At 40.9% G+C, this 23,263-nt stretch overlaps 2 protein-coding genes across 3 annotated transcripts; both read left to right on the top strand.

The window, feature by feature from the left end:
- Window positions 1-1,132: 1,132 nt before the first annotated feature.
- Window positions 1,133-12,836, top strand: LOC311024850 (uncharacterized protein). The gene is made up of 9 exons (XM_084027424.1): window positions 1,133-1,274; window positions 2,843-2,995; window positions 3,120-4,019; window positions 4,404-4,638; window positions 4,734-4,931; window positions 9,585-9,790; window positions 9,894-10,066; window positions 10,579-11,611; window positions 12,698-12,836. The coding sequence occupies exons 1-8, from the start codon at window positions 1,268-1,270 to the stop codon at window positions 11,290-11,292; spliced, it is 2,586 nt and encodes an 861-aa protein (XP_083883550.1). The 5' UTR covers window positions 1,133-1,267; the 3' UTR covers window positions 11,293-11,611; window positions 12,698-12,836.
- Window positions 12,837-14,306: 1,470 nt separating this feature from the next.
- On the top strand, window positions 14,307-21,589 carry LOC311025092 (C-C chemokine receptor type 3-like). 2 transcript variants are annotated; one of them, XM_084027804.1, is made up of 3 exons: window positions 14,307-14,481; window positions 17,952-18,035; window positions 18,196-21,589. In XM_084027804.1, the coding sequence occupies exons 2-3, from the start codon at window positions 17,956-17,958 to the stop codon at window positions 19,283-19,285; spliced, it is 1,170 nt and encodes a 389-aa protein (XP_083883930.1). In that variant the 5' UTR covers window positions 14,307-14,481; window positions 17,952-17,955; the 3' UTR covers window positions 19,286-21,589. The 2 variants fall into 2 exon arrangements, with proteins under 2 accessions (XP_083883930.1, XP_083883931.1); XM_084027805.1 differs by lacking the exon at window positions 14,307-14,481 and having other exon boundaries at window positions 16,433-18,035.
- Window positions 21,590-23,263: the final 1,674 nt, after the last annotated feature.

The raw sequence follows: 23,263 nt of genomic DNA, 5'->3' as shown, positions 1-23,263 counted from the left end.
GACGCAGCGTTCTCCAGCCCGCCTTCGTCAGCAGAACGCACGTCAATCATCCTCATTGGGAATTCACTGAGCGCCAGATGGAGAGCGAAGGCACGAATATATAGATTCAAACAAGCCGCATCTCAATACAATCAGGCATCAGATCGGAAAATACAGTGATACAAATGAAATAATCAAGAGATGTTGTTGCTGTTGTTATTATTCGAGTTATTATCAATATTAGTAGTAGGCTTTAGCCTTGTTGTAATAGTAGAACCCGCATGGCCGTCGTTGTCTTTACGTAGGCCTTAATAATAAATCGTAATTTAGCTTCTATGTATATAGATTGAAATTCTGTGACAATTCAAATATTTCTCCCAGCATGCTTTGTTCGCTGTGCACATCTGAGGTATAATCCACCACCACTAGAGGTCGCTCATAGACCACTCTACTGCGACTTCACTGCGACCCATAGACTGTATAGAAACTGCAAACCCATGTGTTTGGCTGCTCTACATAGGGTTGGTTATTAGATAGTTATAAAAATGTCTTTATAACAACAAAAACGTGCAATGTGTAGCCTAAAATAGGACAGTATCATAACAATATCATAAAAAAGATGTCTGTTTTGAAATGTGTCTACATTTATTGGTCTTATACTGAAAATAACAGTAAACAGCAATATTTGAGCAAACACCCTGAATGAATATTCTACTAAAATAATACTACAATATGTGACGTGAATGTGGCAAACAAAAGGGTTGTCCTGTCACCAAAATGTACTGCGACACAAACGTGCCTGAAATGCTTTTATAGTTATACTGCACTATCTGCATCATCATATCTATCTTTAAACGTGAAAGCCATTTGTGCTTTCTTTTCAAACACTCAAAACTCCTCACTTTGACAAGAGATACTTAAGAAAAATCTAATTTTACGTAGATTTGAAAGTCTGGCACATTGTGGCAACATGAGCTCATATTTTTTTTTTGACGTGTCAATCTGCTGTGTTAATCTTGCGGTGTACATCTCAGGCATGCTTTTTGAAAGGTGGGCTCCTGATAAGGATCTTGAATTCACATGTGTGCACAGGAAATGACAACTGCGTTTCTGTTTCTGTGCTACTCATTAAAACAGGGGGACTGCTGACTTTAAGAAATTAGTTCATGTGTATTCAAACATCTGAACAGAACATTGTATTGATAACTATCCAGACAGAGAAATAAGGAGCTTGGAAGTGCAGCACCTGACTATACCTGATAGGACGAGGCATCACTGAGATACCACCATGTCAGGTGAATGCATTTTGACAACTGTACATATTTTGCTTAATGTGTATGTAGATCAATGTATTATTGATTTGTTGTTTGTTCATGCCCGAGGCTTAATCCACTGCTGTCAGTTTTATGTCCATTTTCCACTTTGATGCAAATGTTGAGGAGGAAATTTTGGTTTCTATTAGGAAGTCCTGATATAATTCATTATGATACAATTAAAATTATATTATTAAAATTATATAATTATAAAATTATAACTTTTCAATTCTCAAAAATGTAAACAGGTTGATTGTTGCAACCTCATATGAGTAACTCAACACTTGCATAAGTGATTTAAATGTTTTATTCAGTGTTATCACTGTTTGGTCGACCTTTAGTACATTCGTTTTAGCCAACATATAACTTATGAACCTTCATAAGCAATTGACTCTGTGGGATTAATTACCCATATTATAAATATAATTTATTCTCACTTGTAGTGGTCGTGCAATTCATGCAGATTGGTTTTGTTTGCAGTCATTTGGTTAATTTTAGATTATTCACCTACCTTTACACCAACCATAGGCGTAATGTATGGGGGGGATGGGTGGGTTGCAACCCACCCAATAATCCAAACCAGCCACCACAACCCACCCAATATGATATCACAATTATTGATATTGAATGTTAAGCAATCACAACAGTGTGGTAGATTTTCTCAATTTACCAGTAAAAAATAGTGACGTTTGTCTGTGCCCCCTCCCGCTCTGAGATTTGGTTTCGCCCATCTTGCCGGACCTGCGCTTCTCTACTGTCTCTCCCGTCTCTCCCCGCATCAGCGGTTGTATGAAGAAAGCACGCGGAAAAAAGCAAAAGAATAAAAGTATCTTCCCAACAGGAGGTAGCTACTGCTAGGGCTCCAGTGTCACCACTCACGAGTCAAATCATGTTACTGAACAAAAGTTAGTCACCCCCCCAGCCGGCGAGTTCGACAGTGTGTGCGCGTATAGCCCCGTTCACATACGTCTCCAAAGATCCTGTGGGAAACACTACAAACCCATTTGTAATCGGGACAAAATACTTAAAGTTAGAGGCAATTAAGGACCATGAGTCCTAAAAAGAACACTTGCACACGCTTTAATGTGTATTCTGTATAAGTTCAAGAACCATTTTTATGCATTTTCTGAATCGCAGTGGCTGGTGGCCAAAGAATATATATATATATATATATATATATATATATATATATATATATATATATATATATATATATATACACACACAGGCGGAAATCTCAACGGAATTTTGTTTCTGCACATAGCACTGAAAAATAGATCTCAACATGAACAGCTTTCATTGGAAATACTTTGTTGAAAACATAGTCCCTATGAAAATGCTTGAGATCATGCAGTTAAGAGTTTGTTAGTTATTTTGTAATGCCAAAAACTGCATCCAAATACATCCGCTTAGAGCATCTATTTACAAACAGCCTGGCCATTTTATTGCCATTTATTAAGTATGTCCTAATGTGCAACGATTGTATTTAAAACAAAGATTAAATGTTGCAAATGTTGAAATAAAAATTAAAAAGCAATCTCTTTTCACAGATGAAGATAACGCCACCACAAAGTATGATTATACAGACTATTATTTTGGAGAGTTTCCAGAATACAATTCTTGCAACAACAGCGATTTGAAGAAATCTGTCAGGGTGTTTCTGCCCATTCTCTACAGTTTGGTTTTCGTCATCGGCTTCATAGGTATGTGCTTGTGTTACTATGTGTGTGTGTGTGTGTGTGTGTGTGTGTGTAAGAGAGAGTCAGTAAGTGAGACTATTACTTTAGATATGATGCATCTGACATATTCTCCCCTCTCTCTCTCAAGGCAATGGCCTAGTGGTGTGTGTCCTGGTGAAGTTTCGCAAGCAGACCAACTTGACAGATATCTGCCTCTTAAGTCTGGCTCTCTCGGACCTCCTCTTCGTCCTCACGCTGCCTTTCTACTCTCACTACGTCGTGGCCGGCCATTGGACTTTCGGAGACTTTATGTGCCGTTTCACCACTGGCTCCCATAAAACTGGATTCTTCAGCAGCATCTTCTTCATGGTTGTCATGACGCTAGAACGCCACATGGTAATCATGTATGCTCACAAGGTGGCGCAGTATCGCACTCTGACAGCAGGCGTCGCAATCACTGTGGTCGTCTGGATGCTGAGTGTGTGTGTCTCTCTGCCAGCTGTTATCTTCACCAGGGTGACAAACGAGTCTGATGGGCTGGCTTGTAGCTATGTCCCGGAGAATGACGCTTGGAGACTTTATGACATCTTCACAATTAATATCTTAGGTCTTGTGATTCCCTTGTTGGTGATGATAGTTAGCTTCTCCAGAATCATCCCCATACTGATGAAGATCAAGAGTACACAGAAGCACCGCGTTGTCAAGATGCTCATCTCTATAGCGATCGTCTTTTTCTTATTCTGGACCCCATATAACATTTCCATTTTCTTGAGTTTCCTGAAATCTGAAGGTATTTTGGACAATAACACGTGTGACTTTGAGGCAAATTTAAGGCTGTCAATAATAGTGACCGAGACCTTTGCTTACAGTCACTGCTGCCTGAACCCCATCATATATGCCTTTGTGGGACAGAAGTTTAAGAAAAGAGCAATGCAGATGCTAAAGAACTGGGTGCCTGGGATACTGATTCCCTATGCCAGAGATTTGTCACACAGGAAAAGCTCAGCTATGTCCAGGTCCTCTGATGCCACCTCCAATTTCATCATGTAGGAGTTGGAGGGCATATTATCCTGCTTTATTGACACCGCCTGCAGAGTTGACATGTTTTGTTCTGGGTAGCGTTGTTATTACTGCTGACAACATTAGCATTATTCATGTTCATGATTTATTTTGGCACTTCAATTTTCCACCTATGAAAGTGTGAGTCATCAGCACCGTCTTATTATCTTATCTTCAAACGCTGCCTGTAAGTGTACATATTATTTTACTTTAGTTGTATTTGCAATTTTAATTTTCACTGAGGTTTTGTTTGGACATATGCATATACATACATAGAGTATATGTACATTTACCCACACATACACACACACCCCTCCTCAGCATGCATGGAGGGTTTCACCCCAGGTCCAGCACTCTGAGATTGTATACTAAGCAGAAGGAGCACTTGTGAGCATCAGAGCCACTATCCAGGATGAAACGACCAAGATCCAGGAGAAGATCAGGAAGATGGCCCGCAAAGTGAATATCTCAGACAGCAGAAACCCGATGATGAGGAGAAAGAGGAAGGTGAGGGTTAACCAACATAGAAGGAAAAGCTCCTGCACGGCATGCAACAACGACAGAAGGAGTGGCTGCGAAGAAATCATACCGGTGGCTAGAGAAGGCTGGTAGGAAGGACAGCACAGGGGCACTAATCATGGCAGCACAAAAACAAGAGCTGAGCACGAGATCAATAGAGGCCGGGGTCTACCACACCTGTCAGGAGCCCAGGTGCAGGCCGTGGTCTACCACACCTGTCAGGAGCCCAGGTGCAGGCCGTGGTCTACCACACCTGTCAGGAGCCCAGGTGCAGGCCGTGGTCTACCACACCTGACAGGAGCCCAGGTGAGGGCCGGGGTCTACCACACCAGACAGGAGCCCAGGTGAGGGCCGGGGTCTACCACACCAGAAAGGAGCCCAGGTGAGGGCCGGGGTCTACCACACCTGTCAGGAGCCCAGGTGCAGGATATGCAAAGATGCCCCTGAGACAGTCCAGCACATAACAGCAGGGTGTAAGATGCAGACAAGTACTGTTTACATGGAGCGTCATTTTTTCCTTTAACCACAATGTTTGTCTATCTTTGACTGATTCATGGATTCAAATGTTCAAACATTCCTTGATGAGCCTGCAAGGAAACATTCATACTGTATGGAAAAAAAATGTTGAATGAAACCAAATACTCTTTCACAACACGGAATCATCTTTTTTCCACTTTTCCTTTGCAGCTTTGGCACAGTCAAATGTCAACTTAATCATGGATTTAAACCTGTTGATCAGTTTGCGTCTTCATACACACTTGTAATTCTCATATATTTTCTCCGTGTTGTTTCATGCCTTATGTATTTTGCAAAGTTGACCTGTGTTTTCATACCAAATAAATGTTATCTTGGTTAATTTACCGTCGGTTCAGATGTTGTTTGCACAAAACCTACACATTTGTTACACCTGTTTTCTTTTGTTCATGTTGTGATTTTGGTTGTAGTAGTTAAGTTTGCCGGTGGAGATTATTAAAGTTTTCTTTTCCTATGTAACAATATCAATAAATGATATTGTCGTATAGTGATTTCCTGAGGACACCAAATCCACAGCACAATACAACTTAAAGGCAAAGATTTGAATAAACATTAAAGTATAGAAATATTAGAGCATGAGGTCTTCAACTTTTCAGGCCAAAGACCCCTATTACATATTGTATACATTTTTTTATAATTATTTTTATTGTTGCATGCAAGAGGCAATACCTACCTATGATTGTAACAACACTCATGCTCAAACATTCATACGTGCAACACAGACACACACGCATCCAGATACCCTCCCACCACACACACACACATTTTGACACATAAACAAACCTTCTCTCCCCTACTTAACACAAACACTCATACACACCCATACACCCGCACACACACGTGCACACATGTTCCCAGCTCTCAGTCATCATACCTAATCCCTATTCCTTGGCTTTTAAATTTACATTATATAAGTCTTCAATATTATGCTATCATATGTTTGTTCATGATTTAAGACATTAAAAGCTGCTTTCAGCATGTTCAACTCACATTCAAAGAATAATTGCCTCTGTAACTACAACTGTGGTACATTTTAATGTTTTTGTAAGGCTAAATTTATCAGTAGCATTTAGTCACATGTAAGTCTTTGGTAAATGGTAAAAAAACACAATTGAATTGCCCTCCTGTGATGTATAGGCTGTTAGGACATGCAGTACCAAAACCGGCCACAAAAACCCCACCAATATCAGGATTTTAAAAAATCACTGCGACAAATTGAGGCAAAACACCCTCCCGATTTTCTAATATGATTTTAACAAGAATTTGAAGTTTGGACCTGATACTTGTCAGTTTTTTGGAATATGGCTCTGAAGTTGGGCAAAGATGTGTTTACTTCCATATTTGAGCCTTAATATCTGTGAAACTAATCATCTAAGAGAAACCATATTTTGTAGAATGTTAGCTAACACCAGAGATAGAGGCAGAAATGATAGAAGTCTTTTATCTGCAAAAATGGGAGCTCAGCCACTCTTCAAATGTACTACTTCATTTCGACAAGCCACATTTTAAGTACCTACCATACTAGATTATCATTGAGCTACACCCCTGATATTCCATGTCTGGAGGCTATTAGTAACAAATATACATTGTAGAAAATTTGAAGGCCACAGGTGAGATAGTTTTCCAGATATTGCCGTTTAAAAATGGCTTTTCAGAGTATGATGCCAAAAACCGTCTAAACTACCCTTCATTCAATGACATTTCATGAGAAAACTGTTGACAGTAGAGACCTAATATTTTGGATTTTTCCTATTAACAAGTGTGTCTTTGTACTTGAATTTTTACAGGACATTCTGAGATGGTCAGGTGGGAGGCATTTGATGAAATGACATGGAATGACCCATGAGTAATTGTTTTCCTGTGCCTCAACAAGGTGTTTACACACTTTTCCTATTAAATTCTTGTTTTCGTCTGGATTCAAGAATAGTCTCTGAATAGCTGGATGATCTGAAGAGTCGGATAGCAGATCAAGGTTATCTGCTATCCAGCTCTTCAGTTGAAAGTATCTAAAAAGCTCTCTATTAGTTAAATTGAATTCTGTTACCAATTGTTTGAAAGGCTTTACGTTCGTGTCAGAAGAAATATCTCCAATAGTTGTTATTCCTTTGTCACTCCATGATCTCGTCTTCTGCTTTTGAATGGTGATGGATGGATTATTCCACAGACGTGTGGCCTTTGGAACCATGATTTCTATACCCAGAATATGTTTGATTCTCTGCAAGCTCTTAATGTGCTATTTGTGACAAAACTGACATTTTTAATCTTCCCCTTTGTAAATAAGGCTATAAACAGATTTTTGCCCCCAAGTTGATGATCCTCTGTTTACCCAAGTATCCTGTTGTATAAAATTGTGTTGCTTATTAAACATAATAATGTGTAGTGCAGCCTATAGTGCCATGTAAGATTATTTGTAATGATGTATGTATATGTATATGCTAAACCATAAAAACAATAATTGTTGATAGATTAATATAGAACATATTGTAATTCTATATTAGTATTTCTACACCACAGTGTCACATTAACACAATAATTAAGATATATTTGCTTATTAGATGTTGTATTAATGTTGACGTGTATTTTTGGACATAATTTACATCTTGGAAGAAAAAAAGTTTGGGATCAAATCATTTTGGGGACCCCCTGTGGACTCCCTAGGGGTCCTGAAGCCACTGTTGAAGATCTCTGTATTAATGTATAAAGTTAAGTTAATCCATTTATACATTGATTTTAATATACAGTTCTTTTGTAACATCCTATTTAAAGATTCAAGTCTGACCTATTTTGAATTTGAAGTACGCACATTTATTGTAATTGAAACCTTAAAAAAACAACAACTGGATACTACTCTGAAAAGCTTATATCCCCTAAGAAGTCGGTTTGGAAAGAACAAAGAAAAAGTGAAAATCTCCTCATTTGAATACATTCCCCCCATTCTCCTTTCATACTGCATGTTCACACATAGGGACGTTTCTCAGAAAACCACAGTGACACTTCTCTGCAAGATGAACACGATGCGGAGGAAACAACAAAACCAAGACTTCACCTTACCAGAAATGAGCTCTGCAGCAGGATTTGACACAAAAAGCGAGCAATGCAAGTTGACAGGATGACATTTAAGTTTGATGCGTGGCACAAGGGCATACAAATTCAGCAGCAGTGATTTGAACCTGGTAAGGACGATAACATTCACTTTAAAAAAAAAAAAATGTTTATCTGCTTGTTAGTACACCTCATTCACCTCTCACTTCCTACACTTATACACACAGTGTGTATGTAGTGGAGGATTATGTGTATGTGTGTGTGTGTGTGTGTGTGTGTATGTGTGTGTGTGTCAGCCACAGGATGTGAGGGTCGGCATGGTTGTCAAAGCAGGTGGTTGTGTATATGCCGATAGTGAGAGACTCAAGCTCTGAGATGCGGTTTAAAAGAGATCACATGTATTTGATTGTCTAAGAGGAGGTTGGTGATATTCACAGACACATCAAGATTGATTGATCTGTACTGTACATTCAGAGGTAGAAAGTCGAGAAAGTGAGGTTAGCCGCAGTGAACACCAACATTATAATTATTGTCATGGCTTTCTTTTCAGATTTGGAAAATGTTTTTAGGTTTGAAATGGCAGTAGTTGAACTTTGTTACAGATGCCTTCAAGATATGACTCACTAAACGGTGATTATATATGAAAGGTACAGCTTAAAGGGCAGGAAAGTCCAGGAACATCTCTGAATTTCCTCACTTACTTTTTTCAAATTATTTGTTCTTTCTTAAGCATTTATCTGTAGGAAACGTTCAGTGGGGGACATAACGTCATTCATGATGGAGGAACATTGCATCTATCATACTAAAGAGGGGAAACATTTATGTTTTTTGTAGATTTGAGTGGAGGCGACAGTAAAGAAATTAAAGGAAATATGCTCAGGAGTCAAAAGATCTCATTGTTGATATAAGTAAGTAATATTCGTTTCATTTTTATATCTGAAGCCACTTAGGCTTTGCATTAGAATTACATAAATGTCAATCTTGCGTGAGCAATTCAGTAACAACAAGGCATTTCTTCATATGGGAAAGACAGAATTGGTTATATTTGTAACAGTTTATTAGCTTGGATTCAAGTAATTAATTAATTGATTGAGAGATAGAGATACAGAGAGAGAGAGAGAGAGAGAGAGAGAGAGAGAGAGAGAGAGAGAGAGAGAGAGAGAGAGACACACACACACACACACAATATAAAAAATGAGGGGCGGGGGTGTGTGCAAACGTATCTTATTTAGTGTAATCCTATAATGACTTGTATGCATTTGATTTGATTTTTGTTTTTGCAGTCCTACTTGCTTGGAGTGATTATGCTAACGTTAATTCTGGTAATTACTTAATGTTCTTGTTGATAGTATGATGCAACCAGCATCTGCTCTCTATTTACCTTAAGGAACACAATGGTTTTTTGCTTTCATTCTAAATATTTTGTACATTCCGTGTTTTTTGTATTATATCTGATTTAATACCTCCCATCTCATAATGTGTTTATCAAAAGTAATCCGTGTGCATTCCGTTTCTCCTTTCACAGCATTATGAACGTATCGAACGAGACATACTTTATGTATGATTATAACGACACCTGTAACCAGGACCCTGATCCGGGATTTCCCGATGGACCCACAGTCTTGCTGGTTCTTTATTGCATACTGTTTTGTCTAAGTCTGCTAGGTATGTTCAGAAAAAGTGAAAAGGCAACAGGTCTATTCTTCTAATAATAAAAGAGACAAAAGACACCTAATATAACAAGTAATAATTTGAATTTAATTTGCAGGGAACACCACAGTTCTCTGGGTCCTCCTCCGGTACATAAAGGTGAAGACCATGACGGACGTATGCCTCCTCAACCTGGCCCTGTCTGACCTCATAGTGGCTATAACTCTGCCCCTCTGGGCCTACAAATACCCCAACCTTGCATCATGCAAACTGATGACAGGAGTCTATCAGGTGCAGCATTATTTCTTTTCTTTCAAAAAACATTTTAATTATAACTCTTATGACAAAACCACTCATTACTTGATATTTGAAACTGAACAGACTTATCATCGAGAGAGCAGAACTCAAAGATGTGCAGATTAGTTAGGCATGGATTTCTTGTTAAGGACTGAAACGTTTTGAAAGGGCTCGTAACAGTAACACTAACAGTGAATTAATATGCAATCAAAATAATTCTCTATTTTTGACTGTGAGGTATTACTGCAAACAATCTGTATTTCTTACAAAGAGGAAACATTCATAATTACCCTGCAAACACTGTATAGCTACTGGAGTTTGTTAACTATTTCTATTTGTTTATAACGGGGGCACTACTCCGCCAATAACCAAGGTGAGTTTTCGATGGTAAAGACAGCTGTGCTCGGGTGAAGTGTGAAAACGCTGGCGTGTAACATCGGCATTCTGAAGAACCTCATTGAGGCGAGTAAAGCCCCATTCTGAATCTGTTCCCCCCTTTGCTACAGTTGGGTTTCTACAGCGGGACTTTGTTTGTGACCCTGATGAGTGTGGACCGCTACTTGGCCATCGTCCACGCCGTTGCAGCCATGCGAGCCCGAACATGTCGCTATGGAATCATAGCCAGCATCACGATCTGGATTGTATCCATCGTCATGGCGCTCCCTGTGGTGATATTTGCTTCCTTGGAGATAGAGGATATTGACAGCATGCAGTGCCAGCCCATATACCCAGAGGACACGGATCGGATTTGGAAGATGCTGCGAAACTTCAGCGAGAACACAGTGGGACTTTTTTTGTGCCTCCCCATCATTATTTTCTGCTATGTGAAGATCCTTGTCGTGCTGGCCAAGTCCAGGAATGCTAAAAAGGGCAGAGCTGTGAAGCTGATTTTCACCATAGTGTGCGTGTTTGTGGTGTGCTGGGTCCCCTACAACGTGACAGTTTTCCTTCAGACGCTGCAGCTCTTCCCGGGCATCCTGGATACCTGCGAGGCTTCAAAAACCATCAACTCTGCCATGGGCTTTGCGGAGATCTTTGCACTCTTCCACTGCTGTTTGAATCCAGTCATCTACGCATTTGTAGGGGAGAAGTTCAGGAAGTCAATACGCAACGTGCTGACTAGAAACTTATGCTTGAGTCAGCAGAGCAGAGGGACTTTCAGTCACAGGGACACCACAGAAAAAGAGACTTCCAACACACCTGTAAAATCTGATTATTAAGAATGAAATACACGCCTTGCTACAAAGACGGGGCAGTGAGAGAGAGAGAGAGAGAGAGAGAGAGAGAGAGAGAGAGAGAGAGAGAGAGAGTGTGTGTGTTTGTGTGTGCGTGTGTGTGTGCGCTCTTATTTTGAAAGTGTAGATGTTATGTAACATTGATTCAAATCATGTTATTCAATGTATATTGCTTAGCTGTGAAACAATATTGTTTTTGTTAACTAAAGAAAATAAACCTCGATTGCTTGTTTCTTTTTTATAGTAAGTGAGAATAAAAATTTAAAACAAACTTTTCAAACCATCGCACTGTGAGTTTAAAGGAGTCATAACCTGGTTTTATACGTATCCAGCCCCCCTTGGATCGCTTTGGATCAATTCGTAAAACTTATTAGAAAAAAAAAAAAAAATTTTAATCAAACATTGAGCTTGTTCTGACCCTTTTTCGTACCGCGATTTTATCACGCGAGATTACGCGCGAGGTTTTGACTGGTCTGGATGTGCATTGTATAATATGTAATGAGGCGCGCGTTGATTCGCCGCAGGAAGGACAACACACAATGTCAACACACTCACTCGCCTCTAAACGTCTCTGCCACAACTTGATGAAATCGCCCCCAACCCGGGGTGCAAACCGCAGACGCACCGCGGAAAATACGGGGTTCATATAGTTTATACTAGTCCCGTTAGCATCTAGTGTTAGCACGATTAGCAGTTAGCTGGTGCCCTTTCTGCCAAACAGACAGCGGTATACCGTCACTTCAGGGTCTCAGACATTATAAAGCATAATCTTACACAACACTTACCGACTGCGCTGCAGGTGTGTCCCTGATGGTCGGAATCGCCCCCTTTTTTAGCCGTAGCGCTGTAGCCAGCTGTGCCTGATACTGGCCCAGGTTCGTGAAGGAGTCTGTGGTAAAGTGTTTACCACAGACATGAAGAGCGGCAGGGAGGGTCCCAGGAACATTGCCGTTGTATATAAAATTGACCCACTGGTCCCTGGTGGATTGATCTGCCGACGCAGGGATATTAAAAATACTTGGATGTTGATTGTGGCAACCAACCACCGCGCACTTTACATGTGAACGACGTTTTGACATCTTGCTGTTCTCTAATGGCGGCGCTTCGGCGATTTCAGGTAGCGGACGGGGCGGGGTTGGGTGGTGAAAGAGGGGTGGGCTTATGCAAGTAGCCTCCACGGTGACGTCACCGTAGGCGCAGAATCAAAATCTCGTGCTTTAGGAATGCACACCCTTGTGTGCTATTCCTGTTCGGAAAAAGAGCAGAAGCGAAAAAACGGCGCCACTTTCAAACTCCAGCCTTTCAGGCAAGTTTCAACTGAGGTCAAACACAGATATGCATGTTTTAACAAGAGAAATTGCGATTTCCTGGTGATGACTCCTTTAAATAGTTGTTTTGATGCAGCATTGGATTATCATGCATCCATTTCAGCCAGTAATTATTGGCAGCTTGCAAGTATTTGACAAGAAGTGTGCAGAGCAGAATCCGCGTGCCAACCAACATGACTGACACGCCAGTGTTTGGTCGCCGTGGCCTACAATTCACACCGACTGAATCTAAATGACATAAAATACACTGCTCAAAAAATAAAGGGAACATCGTAACACCACATGCTTGTTCTCAATGAATAACATATTCCAGTTGGAAATCTTTATTCATTACAAAGTGCAATGCGTTGACAACAAAACAACATAAGGATGATTAATGAAATCAAAATCCTCATCTTATGGAGGTCTCGATTCAGAATCATACCGAAAATCAAAGTGGAAAATCAGATCGCAGGCTGATCCAACTTTTGTGGAGATTTTTCAAGACATGTCAAAATGATCCTCAGTAGTGCGTGTGGCCTCCACGTGCCTGTATGACCTCCCTACAATGCCTGGGCATGCTCCTGATGAGACGACGGATGATCTCCTGAGGGATCTCCTCCCAGACCTGGACCAGAGCAGCAGTCAACTCCTGGACAGTCTGTGGTGCCACATGGCGTCGGTGGATGGAACGAGACAAGATGTCCCAGATGTGCTCAATAGGATTCAGGTCTGGGGAACAGGTAGGCCGGTAACATCAATGCCTTCATCATGCAGGAACTGCTGACACACTCCAGCCACATGAGGCCTAGCATTATCATGCATTAGAAGGAACCTAGGGCCCATTGCACCAGCATATGGTGTCACAATGGGTCTGAGGATCTCATCCCGGGACCTAATGGCAGTCAGGGTACATCCGGCAAGCACATGGAGGGCTGTGTGACCTTCCAAAGAATCTCCTCCATGCTCTTGACATTGTGCTGGGGGACACAGCAAACCTCCTTGCCACAGTGCACATTGATGTGCCATCCTGGATGAGTTGCACTAACTGGGCAACTTCTGTTGGTTGGAGAAACTGCCTCATGCTACCTCTGGTGGTGCAAACACTGCCAAAATTCAAAAAAGAAAAAAATCTGCCAGAAAGGCCAAGAACAGAGAAATGGTCTGTGGTCACCACCTGCAGAACCATTCCTTTATAGGGATGACTTGCTAATTGCCACTCGTTTCCACCTGTGGTCTGTCCATGTGCATAACAGCAGGTGAAATTGATTCCCAATCAGTGCTGCTTCCTAAATGGACAGGCTGATATCTCAGAAATATGATTGACATGCAGTTACATTATGTTGTTTAAGTGTTCCCTTTATTTGTTCCTTTTTTTAGCAACGTATTAAAGATCTGCAAAATGTGATAGTTGCAGATCAATTTGAGCTGCCTATACTGTGTTTTGACTTTAGCCTACACTGGTGACTGCGTCAGCAGTATCACTTCCGCCGAGCAGTGCAAACACGTAGAGAGCTCTGCTGGTGGTCAGGTCTGAACCGTATTGCATTTAAAAAAAAAAGCAGATATGGTCTTGTAATTCTGTGATACCACAGACACTGTGGTATCTTACTTCCTGCGTATGCTAGCGAAACTACCAAACCATCTAATTTGCAAGCCCCCTAAAGCTTGGGTAGGGGTGGAAGTATGTTTTAGCAGGTTTGCAGACCTGAAAGAGAAGGTGTGACAAGTATTTTTCATTTCTTGTGCCAAGAGTATATGAGCTTGGATGCATAGCTGATCATTTCTTTGATCTTGCCGTCCACCTCAGCATCTCGCGATCCAGAATAAATACCACTATCAGCTATCTCCTTAACCGCACTGGCAGGTAATTACTTTTTCTATTTGCATATGCATCCTTTATGTGACATATCCATACAATTGTTATTGGATAATAAGTTCAACAGGTGTTGACATTTATTTATCAAAACTGACCGTAACGTAACATTAGCTCTCAGCCATTCTAGACCTGAGGTCATCATTTTCCCAGCTTTTACAAGAAGTTCAGTTGTGGTACTTAGGTTTAACACAATCAACACAATTAAAGTTGTACAAGTTAAGTGTTGTACACTATGGCTTCTTAAGACACAATGATAACTCTGCCCCTATAAAGGGGATCAATACGAGAGAAAGAAGAAGACCTACTGTCAGTTGCTTTTCCTGTCATTGGATATTTTTAATTATTTGGATTCATATTACTTACATTTCCCCGCTTTATGCTAGTCTTGCTTGGCGGTTGGTATCGTAAAGTACTACTACACTTAGCAATACTCCTCATTGATCTGGTACCTTAACGGTATTCTTATTGGTAGAGTAGAGAGAAAAAAAGAAATAAATTAAGAACAACATTGCTTTATTTTTCCATATGTACTGAATATAAATGAACATTCTTGAGTTGCAAACTGCAACATTTTGAACAAATATTGACTAACATTCTTGTTAAACTGTCAAAATAAATCCAACATACCGTATATAAAAATGCAAAATAAAAAACAATGATTTACTGCAACAGAAAATACAGTGGTATAGAGCAGTATTTCCCCAACTTTTATTCTTGAGATCCACTTCTTAAAAAATTACAAATAATTGCAATTCAAACCTCGTGAGAAGAGCAAATTTCTTTTAAAACAAACCATTTTAATGCAATTTCTGCATCACCTCATATTACCTCAAATAAGTCGACCAGCCACTTTGAAGAGATAAACATTTGATGGATCAGGACTTTGTTTCACACGTGTGTTGTTGACAACCTAAACACATTAAATACATGGGACAAAATGAATGCGTTTATTAGAGTTGGGCGGTATCCAAATTTTGATACCGTCAAACCTCCTCCCTATTTTACCCCGGTATACGGGATTACCGTGACTAATTAAAAATTATGACGTAAGGCTCAGACGACGTCACCAAACTGTTTAGCTTCTCTGGCCAAGCCCGACCCGAACTAGTGGGAGAAGGTGATAACATACGTGTCGGCTTTGTCCAGTCATATCCTAATCGCGGCGCTAACGTAGCCTATAAAATGATTTGTATATTTTTGTGACTGAGTAGCGGTGCAGCCGCACCCCCACTTCCCACGGATATGCACATACAACAGCCTCATGCATGAAAAATAATTGTCGGGTTGAAATCGGGCTCGAGCTCTTAATTACAGTTAATGTGTCGGGTCGGTCCGGGTTCGGACAGAACGCGCACGGGCTCGGGTCGGGTCAGGCTTGATTTTCTGGGCCCGAACTAAGCTCTACTTCTCATTAGGTCGGAACCCGAAATACTGCCAAACTGCAGAAGTCATGTTCTTCTTTGAGACCAGGTCACTCGGCACGACTCGTCATCTCTCTCTCTCTCTCTCTCCTATATAAGTGCAGTGCATTTTTTAATGACGGTATTGAAACTGATACCGTTGCTATTTTTAAGACCCGTGGTATACCGTATTACCGTATTACCGCCCAAGCCTAGCGTTTAGGTGGAGTTTTCTTTTTCCTCTCGTCAGTAAAACAAAGATTCTGTGTTATGGACCTCTCCTGGCTTACAGTGTTCCCTGGGCTGGAGGAGGTGGAGCTTGTAGCAATGTTTGTGAGGAGAGGCAGAGTAGCTCTCTTACAGGATGGAGTTTCGCTAAATGTTTTTGACAGATTGCTGGCGTTTCCTCCCTTCCTCCCAAGCATCGTCGAGCATCGACTCTTATGAAGTGTAACTGCCTGAAGTGTGTGTGTGTATGTGTGTGTGTGTGGGGGGGGGGGGGGGGGGGGGGATGGCGTGTGTGGGTGTGTGTGGTTCACCGTGCAGCAATCCGTGAGACAGCGTCCACACTTCGCAAACATCTCTTTTGGATTGGGGAGAGCGACGAGTTGTTGAGATGAAACGCGCAAGATAACGTTTATGGAGCAATAACAATCAGGATATTTCTTTTCTTAATTTTCTCCAGTACCAATTTCAGAACATATAACGTTGGAGTTTATTGATACTCCCGTCTTTCATAATTTAGCCCCAGGGCCCATTTAAAACCGGGTTCCGGGACCCATCCCTAGTCTTGCTATTGGTCCATAAGAGAAGAATGTATTCACATCCCACAGCATAACAGATTTATACTTGATTATCTCTTTCTTTCATGATGGAACATCGTTTGATGGACAGCAACAGTCCTCAGATAACCATCAATCAAAAGCCTTAAAAAAGCACTTAAAAGCAGTAGGATTACTTTCCATAAATCTTATATTTCCTTAGCTTTTCAGAGAGACCTCTATCCAGAACCATCTTCTCCAATAATCACATTCAGCAAGCAAAGACAACATTTCAACAATGACAAACTAGCTTTCATCTGTTTTGACAAACTTCTGTCTTCTGTGTTATGACTCTTCACAGACCATTTACACTCATGCACTGGTAAAAAGACAAAACTGCACCATCACATATGTGCTGCTGAAATGTCAGTGTGGTTTGGGTTTTTGGGGCATCTCATCTCATCGTCTACCGCTTATCCGGTGATGGGTCGCGGGGGCAGCAGCTTTAACAGGGTACCCCAAACTTCCCTTTCCTGGGCCACATCAGCCAACTCTGACTGGGGGATCCCGAGGCGTTCCCAGGCCATTGTGGAGATATAATCTCTCCACCTAGTCCTGGGTCTTCCCCGTGGCCTCCTCCCAGCTGGTTGTGCCTGAAACACCTCCCTGGGGAGGCGCCCAGGGGGCATCCTTACCAGATGCCCGAACCACCTCAGCTGTCTCCTTTCAACGCAAAGGAGCAGCGGCTCTACTCCGAGTCCCTCACGGATGACTGAGCTTCTCACCCTATTTCTAAGGGAGATGCCTACCACCCTCCTGAGGAAACTCATTTCGGTTTTCTGGGCAAAAATCTTTGAAGATTAAAACAATATTAAATGTACAATATGTAATGTAATGTACAGGATAACACACATGCCTCTATAGTCATTACACTTTTGACAAATAGAGGTGATGACGTAACTATGGAGAGGGGCTAAACGAGTCACAACACTGTTGTCTCCTTGGTTTTGGTGAGGAACTGAGGTCTTGCTTCTTTAATATTTCTGTAGAACTTATTTCATGGCATACGTTGGGTAGAAAATACTGACTAAAGAATGAACTACCATATAATGAGTGCCATTTGCTTCTTATAAGATCTTCAAACATCTTAAGATATGAGTACAAAGTTTTAGTCTTTTAAGTGCACTTGTAACATTTTACTGAAATGTAGCTTTACCATGTCATGTGATCTGCAGTTAAGCAGATTGACCACACACACTCCAGCCATATACTAGGTTTCACATAGTTTTGTTTCCAGGAAGATGACCATGGCCACAACTATCCCAGCTGTCATTGCTTTCAGTGGAATAGGTGAGAATCCATCTCTAGAAGACTTAACAAGGTAAGATTCAACCTATTACCAAGACACACCGTAATTTGTTCTCCCTCAGATCATTCTCGCACAGCTACTCCGTTTAGTAGAATCATTTTTATATTTCTATGTTTAGCAAGATGCTGAAAAAATCATTAATTACTGCTTTTGTTCCTCTGTTTCTCACCAGGTCGACAACAGCATCCTTCACTGACGGCATCTCCGTAACCTCTCCAGCGTACATCTACTATGACTACCCTGAGGAAGACTACAGTCCGTGTACATATCAGCGACACGGGGCAAATTTTCTTCCAGCCCTCTATGCCATTTTCTTCCTCCTGGGCCTTCTGGGTAACTCTCTGGTCATCTGGGTCATTGCTTTTGGCGTGCGAATCCGCAGCATGACCGATGTGTGCCTCCTACATTTGGCTATTGCTGACCTTCTCTTGGTTAGTACCCTTCCCTTCCAAGCCCACCAAGCCTGGGACCAGTGGCTGTTTGGGGCTGTTATGTGCAAAGTGGTCCTGGGTATTTATCATATTGTCTTTTACTGCGGGATCTTTTTCATCTGTCTAATGAGCATCGACCGGTACTTGGCTATAGTACATGCCGTTTATGCTATGAGAGCACGGACAAAGTCCTTTGGGATGATCGCAGCTGCGGTTACATGGGTAGCTGGATTTTTGGCTTCTTTCCCTGAGCTGATCTCTCTCAAACAGCAGACTAGTGCCGATATGATGTTCTGCTACCCTACATATCCCAAAGATTATTTGAATGACAACAATTCATCCAACCCTCACTTCTGGAGGATCTTCAGCCTTTTTAAAATTAACATTTTGGGTCTATTTGTCCCAGCGGTCATCATATGTTTTTGCTACTCACAGATTGTGTGGAGGCTGCTGTACAGCCAGTCATCCAAGAAACAGGTCATCCGCTTAGTTCTCATAGTGGTAGCCGTTTTCTTTTGCTGCTGGGTCCCCTACAACGTTGCATCCTTCTTCAAAGCACTGGAACTGATGGGCAAATATACAAGTTGTGAAAGAAGCAAAGCCATCAGACTAACTTTACAAATCACAGAGGTCATTGCCTACTTCCACAGCTGCCTCAACCCCATCCTGTATGTGTTTGTTGGGCAGAAGTTCAGGAGGCACCTGCTGAGGTTGATAAACAGGGCTCCCTGCAGGCTGTGTCAGGTGGTCAAGGCCTGCATACCTCAGGACAGAACTGGATCAGTCTACTCACAGACCACCAGCCTGGATGACAGGAGCACTGCTGTGTAATGTGGCTTTCTTTGATTTTTATATGTAGTCATGTCCACAATAAGGACATTTCTTTGTGAATTCTAGATCATTCACTTCTTATGGGCTGTTTTAGACACAAGCCAGATTGTATGGTCTCATTAGGTTATATGAATCATAATATGCACATTTAAATGTGATATTTTTACATACATTTATATAGTTGTTTTATATACTTGTAGAGTTATATGACCTACATATTGATATATTATGAAATTGTTAATACAGTTTTGAATATGCAATATTTTCACCAGTAATAACATCAGAAATTGTTAGGAAAAGCATTTGCCTCCCTCTTTGTAAACCATGCTTCTGGCTGATGTTGAGTGAGAAACTGTCACCTGTAACCGCTGTCAACAATGTTGCAGCATTAGAAGCCTCAGTAATGTCATTTAATCATTAACTGCCAAAAGAAACAAAAGACGTACAACAAGCCAGAGCCAAAATCACACATTGACCATCTCCTTGCATTCAGGCAGGGGAATTAAGAAAAGTGAAATAAGTGTTCTCCTTTATTGCCGGTGCTGACCACTCTCACAGCTGCATCGGTTTTGTGCTGCACAAAACTCTTGCACAGCAAAAGGTCCCCAGCACAGATGGAAACCATAATATTGCATGCTTCATGTGCAAAGGCAGATATGTCACTAGCCTCAACCTAGAGAAAACCGCAAACTGAACGAAAGAGGAAGTGTGCAGCCATGTTGTCAGTTTAACTGTTGCAGTCTCCGTGCACAAATGTGCATATCTCCGTAGCTAATATCCTGCCAAAACATAAAAAAAAAAAAAAATGTTTTACAAATGCATTAAGATTCACTAACAGTGTAATTTGCGAATATAAAAACTATCTATATATATTTTTTTTTAAAAAACACAGCACAACATATTTCTATTGCTTCCACACGAACATCACTCGCTGCAGTGTTTGTAATGTGAAATGCAAATCTGGAGAAGTAAACACATCTAGACAACACAGAAGATGGTGGCTCTAGATGCTTAAGAGTTCACAGTTTATCAGTTGTGGTATACGTTGGGTATAAAATACTGACTTATGAATGAACTACCCTATAATGAGTGTCATTTGCTTCAACATCTTTCAACCTTCTTTCAGCACAACATATTTCAAATGCTTCAGAAACAAATGTCTTGACAAGTACAACATATATATGTGTCCTTCAAGTACAAACAAATATCCTATGGCGAAAAAAAAAAAAAGAATCCATTGTAATTTGCCCTTCATTGCGATCATACACTGGGACAAAGCAGCCAGAGGGTGAGCCAAAACGACTCGAAAAAAGTTCAGAAGGGGAGGCATGCAGAAAATCAAAGTTCCTTCCTCCTTCTGAGCTTGTTCCTCAATGTATTTATTAAAAAAGGTTGCTTTCATTACTGCACACCCCCATGTTGAGCTCTTTAGTATAATGATAAGACACATTTTGTGATATTCAATGCACAGGGGAAAACATCTGCTCGTTAAATTAATTCCCCTAATCAATGGCCCAATCTCAATGTCCACACTCACTGACTCTCAGATTTTGATGCACGTTCCCGTTAAGTCCTTGAGGGTTTAGGGATGTCCCACTGTCAAATCATAAGGTGCACAAGGACTCCCTCACGGATTTCTTTTTCTTTTTCTGTATTTCTATTATTTCATGCCATCACAGCCTCTCACACGCAATCATTTACCAGGAGACGTCAGTCATGTCCCTGAGGGTTCAGGGTTTAAGGCTTTGACATCACTATGACATCATTAGGGGTTGAGGCAATCAGAGAGGATGTGGTTATGATACAGACAACAGCATCCTCGGTTTGATTGAAGCCGGGGACATTTGTTGCATGTCGTTTCCCCCCTCTCTTTCCTTACTGCAGCTCTACCACTCTACTCACAGCACAGAGGAGCACTAACCCTCACTAATAGACTGACTTTAAGAGCACACATTCTCATTAATGACAGCAGTATTCAGATGAAAATCAACAAACTGGCAGCGAACTGATCGAGCAGTCACTTAAGCCACTCTTGTTTTCCAGGTTGGGGCAGTTTCAACATCTCATGACATTTTCAGCAATGGTACCTTTACTGATTTATAATTATTATTATGTTTTAAGCTATATTTTTCTATTTTACTATAAAGTATATATTCTGGAGTTACCATGATGTGAGTGTTTGTTGTTTATATCAATGCAACTGTGCAGCTGTATGCAGACTGAATGTGCAAAGACAAGCATATTTTTGTAATGCTGATTTCATGTGCAATATTTATGTATATTATTTTCAATAAAATCCTTTTATTAAAATACCACACGTATTTGATAAATTCTTTGTTGTTTTTTCCCCACTGATGCATCTCCCGTTGAGGAGTACATTATATTTGGCTCCACTGTGTTCAAACTATGGATGCCACTTTTCAGCCTGTGCATAACAACAGTTTGTTGTGTTCTTTGTGTGTACGAGTCTTTGTATGTCCCACCTGTCATTATGTAAAGCGAATTGGGTTCCTTGAAAGGCGCTATATAAATATTATTAGCCTGACAAGAATTAAACAATAGAGATACAAAATGGGGCCATCCCTATGTTCGATTTTCCCAAAAAGGGTCCTTTTTTTTCTCCATTTCATTATTGAGATGGAGATATAAATATATTTAGTGTATTTATTATTAGTATTTATTTATTTGTTGTTTATTTTATTAGAATTTTTAGTGTATTTAAAAAAAAGGGGGTCATATGTTCCAGGTCACATACAAAGCGGGTAACATAGAACCCGGGGAACATAGGCCACGGAGAACATATGACCCGGGGAACATACTATACCCTCCCGAAAAAACCCACCGACAATGAATAAAAACGCACTCAGATAACCTGAGTTCTTACAGAATAAACCACAGAATAAACATCACTGACTTGGCAGTCGGGCTGTTTAGACTCACCTGTCCGAGCATCGCTGAGTCTATCCCTCAATCTGCTCCACGTTCAATTCATTGAAGCATCCAGTCCGTCCCCAGTATAACCTACAACGTGTGAATGAGTCTCCGTGACCACCGACACGAAGAGTGTGGGTCAGGAACGGCAAAAAGGCCTCACACACCACACACACACACACACACACACACACACACACACACACACACACACACACACACACACCGCAACGAGCGTCTTAGCATTTAGCATGTTAGCCACTCCCAGCGTGCACCTGTTGTTGGGTGTGTTAGATTCGGGTCACTTGGCGTGCCGGCCGGGTGGTGCAGCTGCGGCCCAGGTGCGACAGCGTTTGAATCACTTCCTCTGTCCCTTGCGTTTTCTTTCTAATGAATAAGTAGGCATGAATCAGTAGTCAAGCTGGTCTTCTCTGGTTCCTCACTGGACACACTTGTGAAGGAGAGAGAGGGAGCTTCTTTAAGTGGGGAGGGGACAGATCATTACTCATCTATGTTTTACTGTAAAATAATAGCCCACCAAATTGCCAAGTGATTATAGGCCTACACGTACAATCACCCAGTCAGCAAGGATAAAGAAACATGAAGTATACATGATTGGCATTCGCCATTGAAAAAGGTAAGAGGAAGTCAGGCAAGACAGAAAAACAAAAAAAAAACAAATGACCCCAGTGTAATTCCCCAGAGTAGCTAGTCTCATGGAACTCTGAAAGCAATAACATTGCCGAGTTAATTCTAATTACATAACACATTTCAGATAAGAAAGCTTTCATTGAGTCACCAAACATTTTCAGAATTAGTAAATGAAAGTAATTTAGTGAAATGATTTGAATAACTCTTCTTTCCACTCTAAAGTGTCGAACTCTTCACTAGGAAGTGAGTGGAGGGACTTTCCCTCAACCTTTAAAACCCCACGGTGACACAGTTTTCATAAACTCTTTAAATATCCTGGAAAGTTACCCTTGGCTTTAACACATGCTATGAAGGCAGGGTGCTTTAAGGAGGTTTATTATTATCCTGGTTAATCCA

The sequence above is a fragment of the Eutrigla gurnardus genome (genome assembly GCF_963514095.1).
Source record: "Eutrigla gurnardus genome assembly, chromosome: 14".
NCBI lineage: Eukaryota > Metazoa > Chordata > Actinopteri > Perciformes > Triglidae > Eutrigla > Eutrigla gurnardus.
Note: the sequence above shows the minus strand (reverse complement) of the source record. Positions and strands in the feature narration are given on the sequence as shown.

What these genes read in the sequence shown, in the direction of transcription:
- LOC311025092 (XM_084027804.1), top strand. Translation starts at nt 17,956, where the DNA reads ATGACCATGGCCACAACTATCCCAGCTGTCATTGCTTTCAGTGGAATA. An exon ending in TCTCTAGAAGACTTAACAAG is followed by an intron (nt 18,036 to 18,195) that starts GTAAGATTCAAC and finishes GTTTCTCACCAG; the next exon opens with GTCGACAACAGCATCCTTCA.
- LOC311024850 (XM_084027424.1), top strand. An exon ending in CACACCAGAAAGGAGCCCAG is followed by an intron (nt 4,932 to 9,584) that starts GTGAGGGCCGGG and finishes ATATCTGATTTA; the next exon opens with ATACCTCCCATCTCATAATG. An exon ending in GTTTTGTCTAAGTCTGCTAG is followed by an intron (nt 9,791 to 9,893) that starts GTATGTTCAGAA and finishes TTTAATTTGCAG; the next exon opens with GGAACACCACAGTTCTCTGG.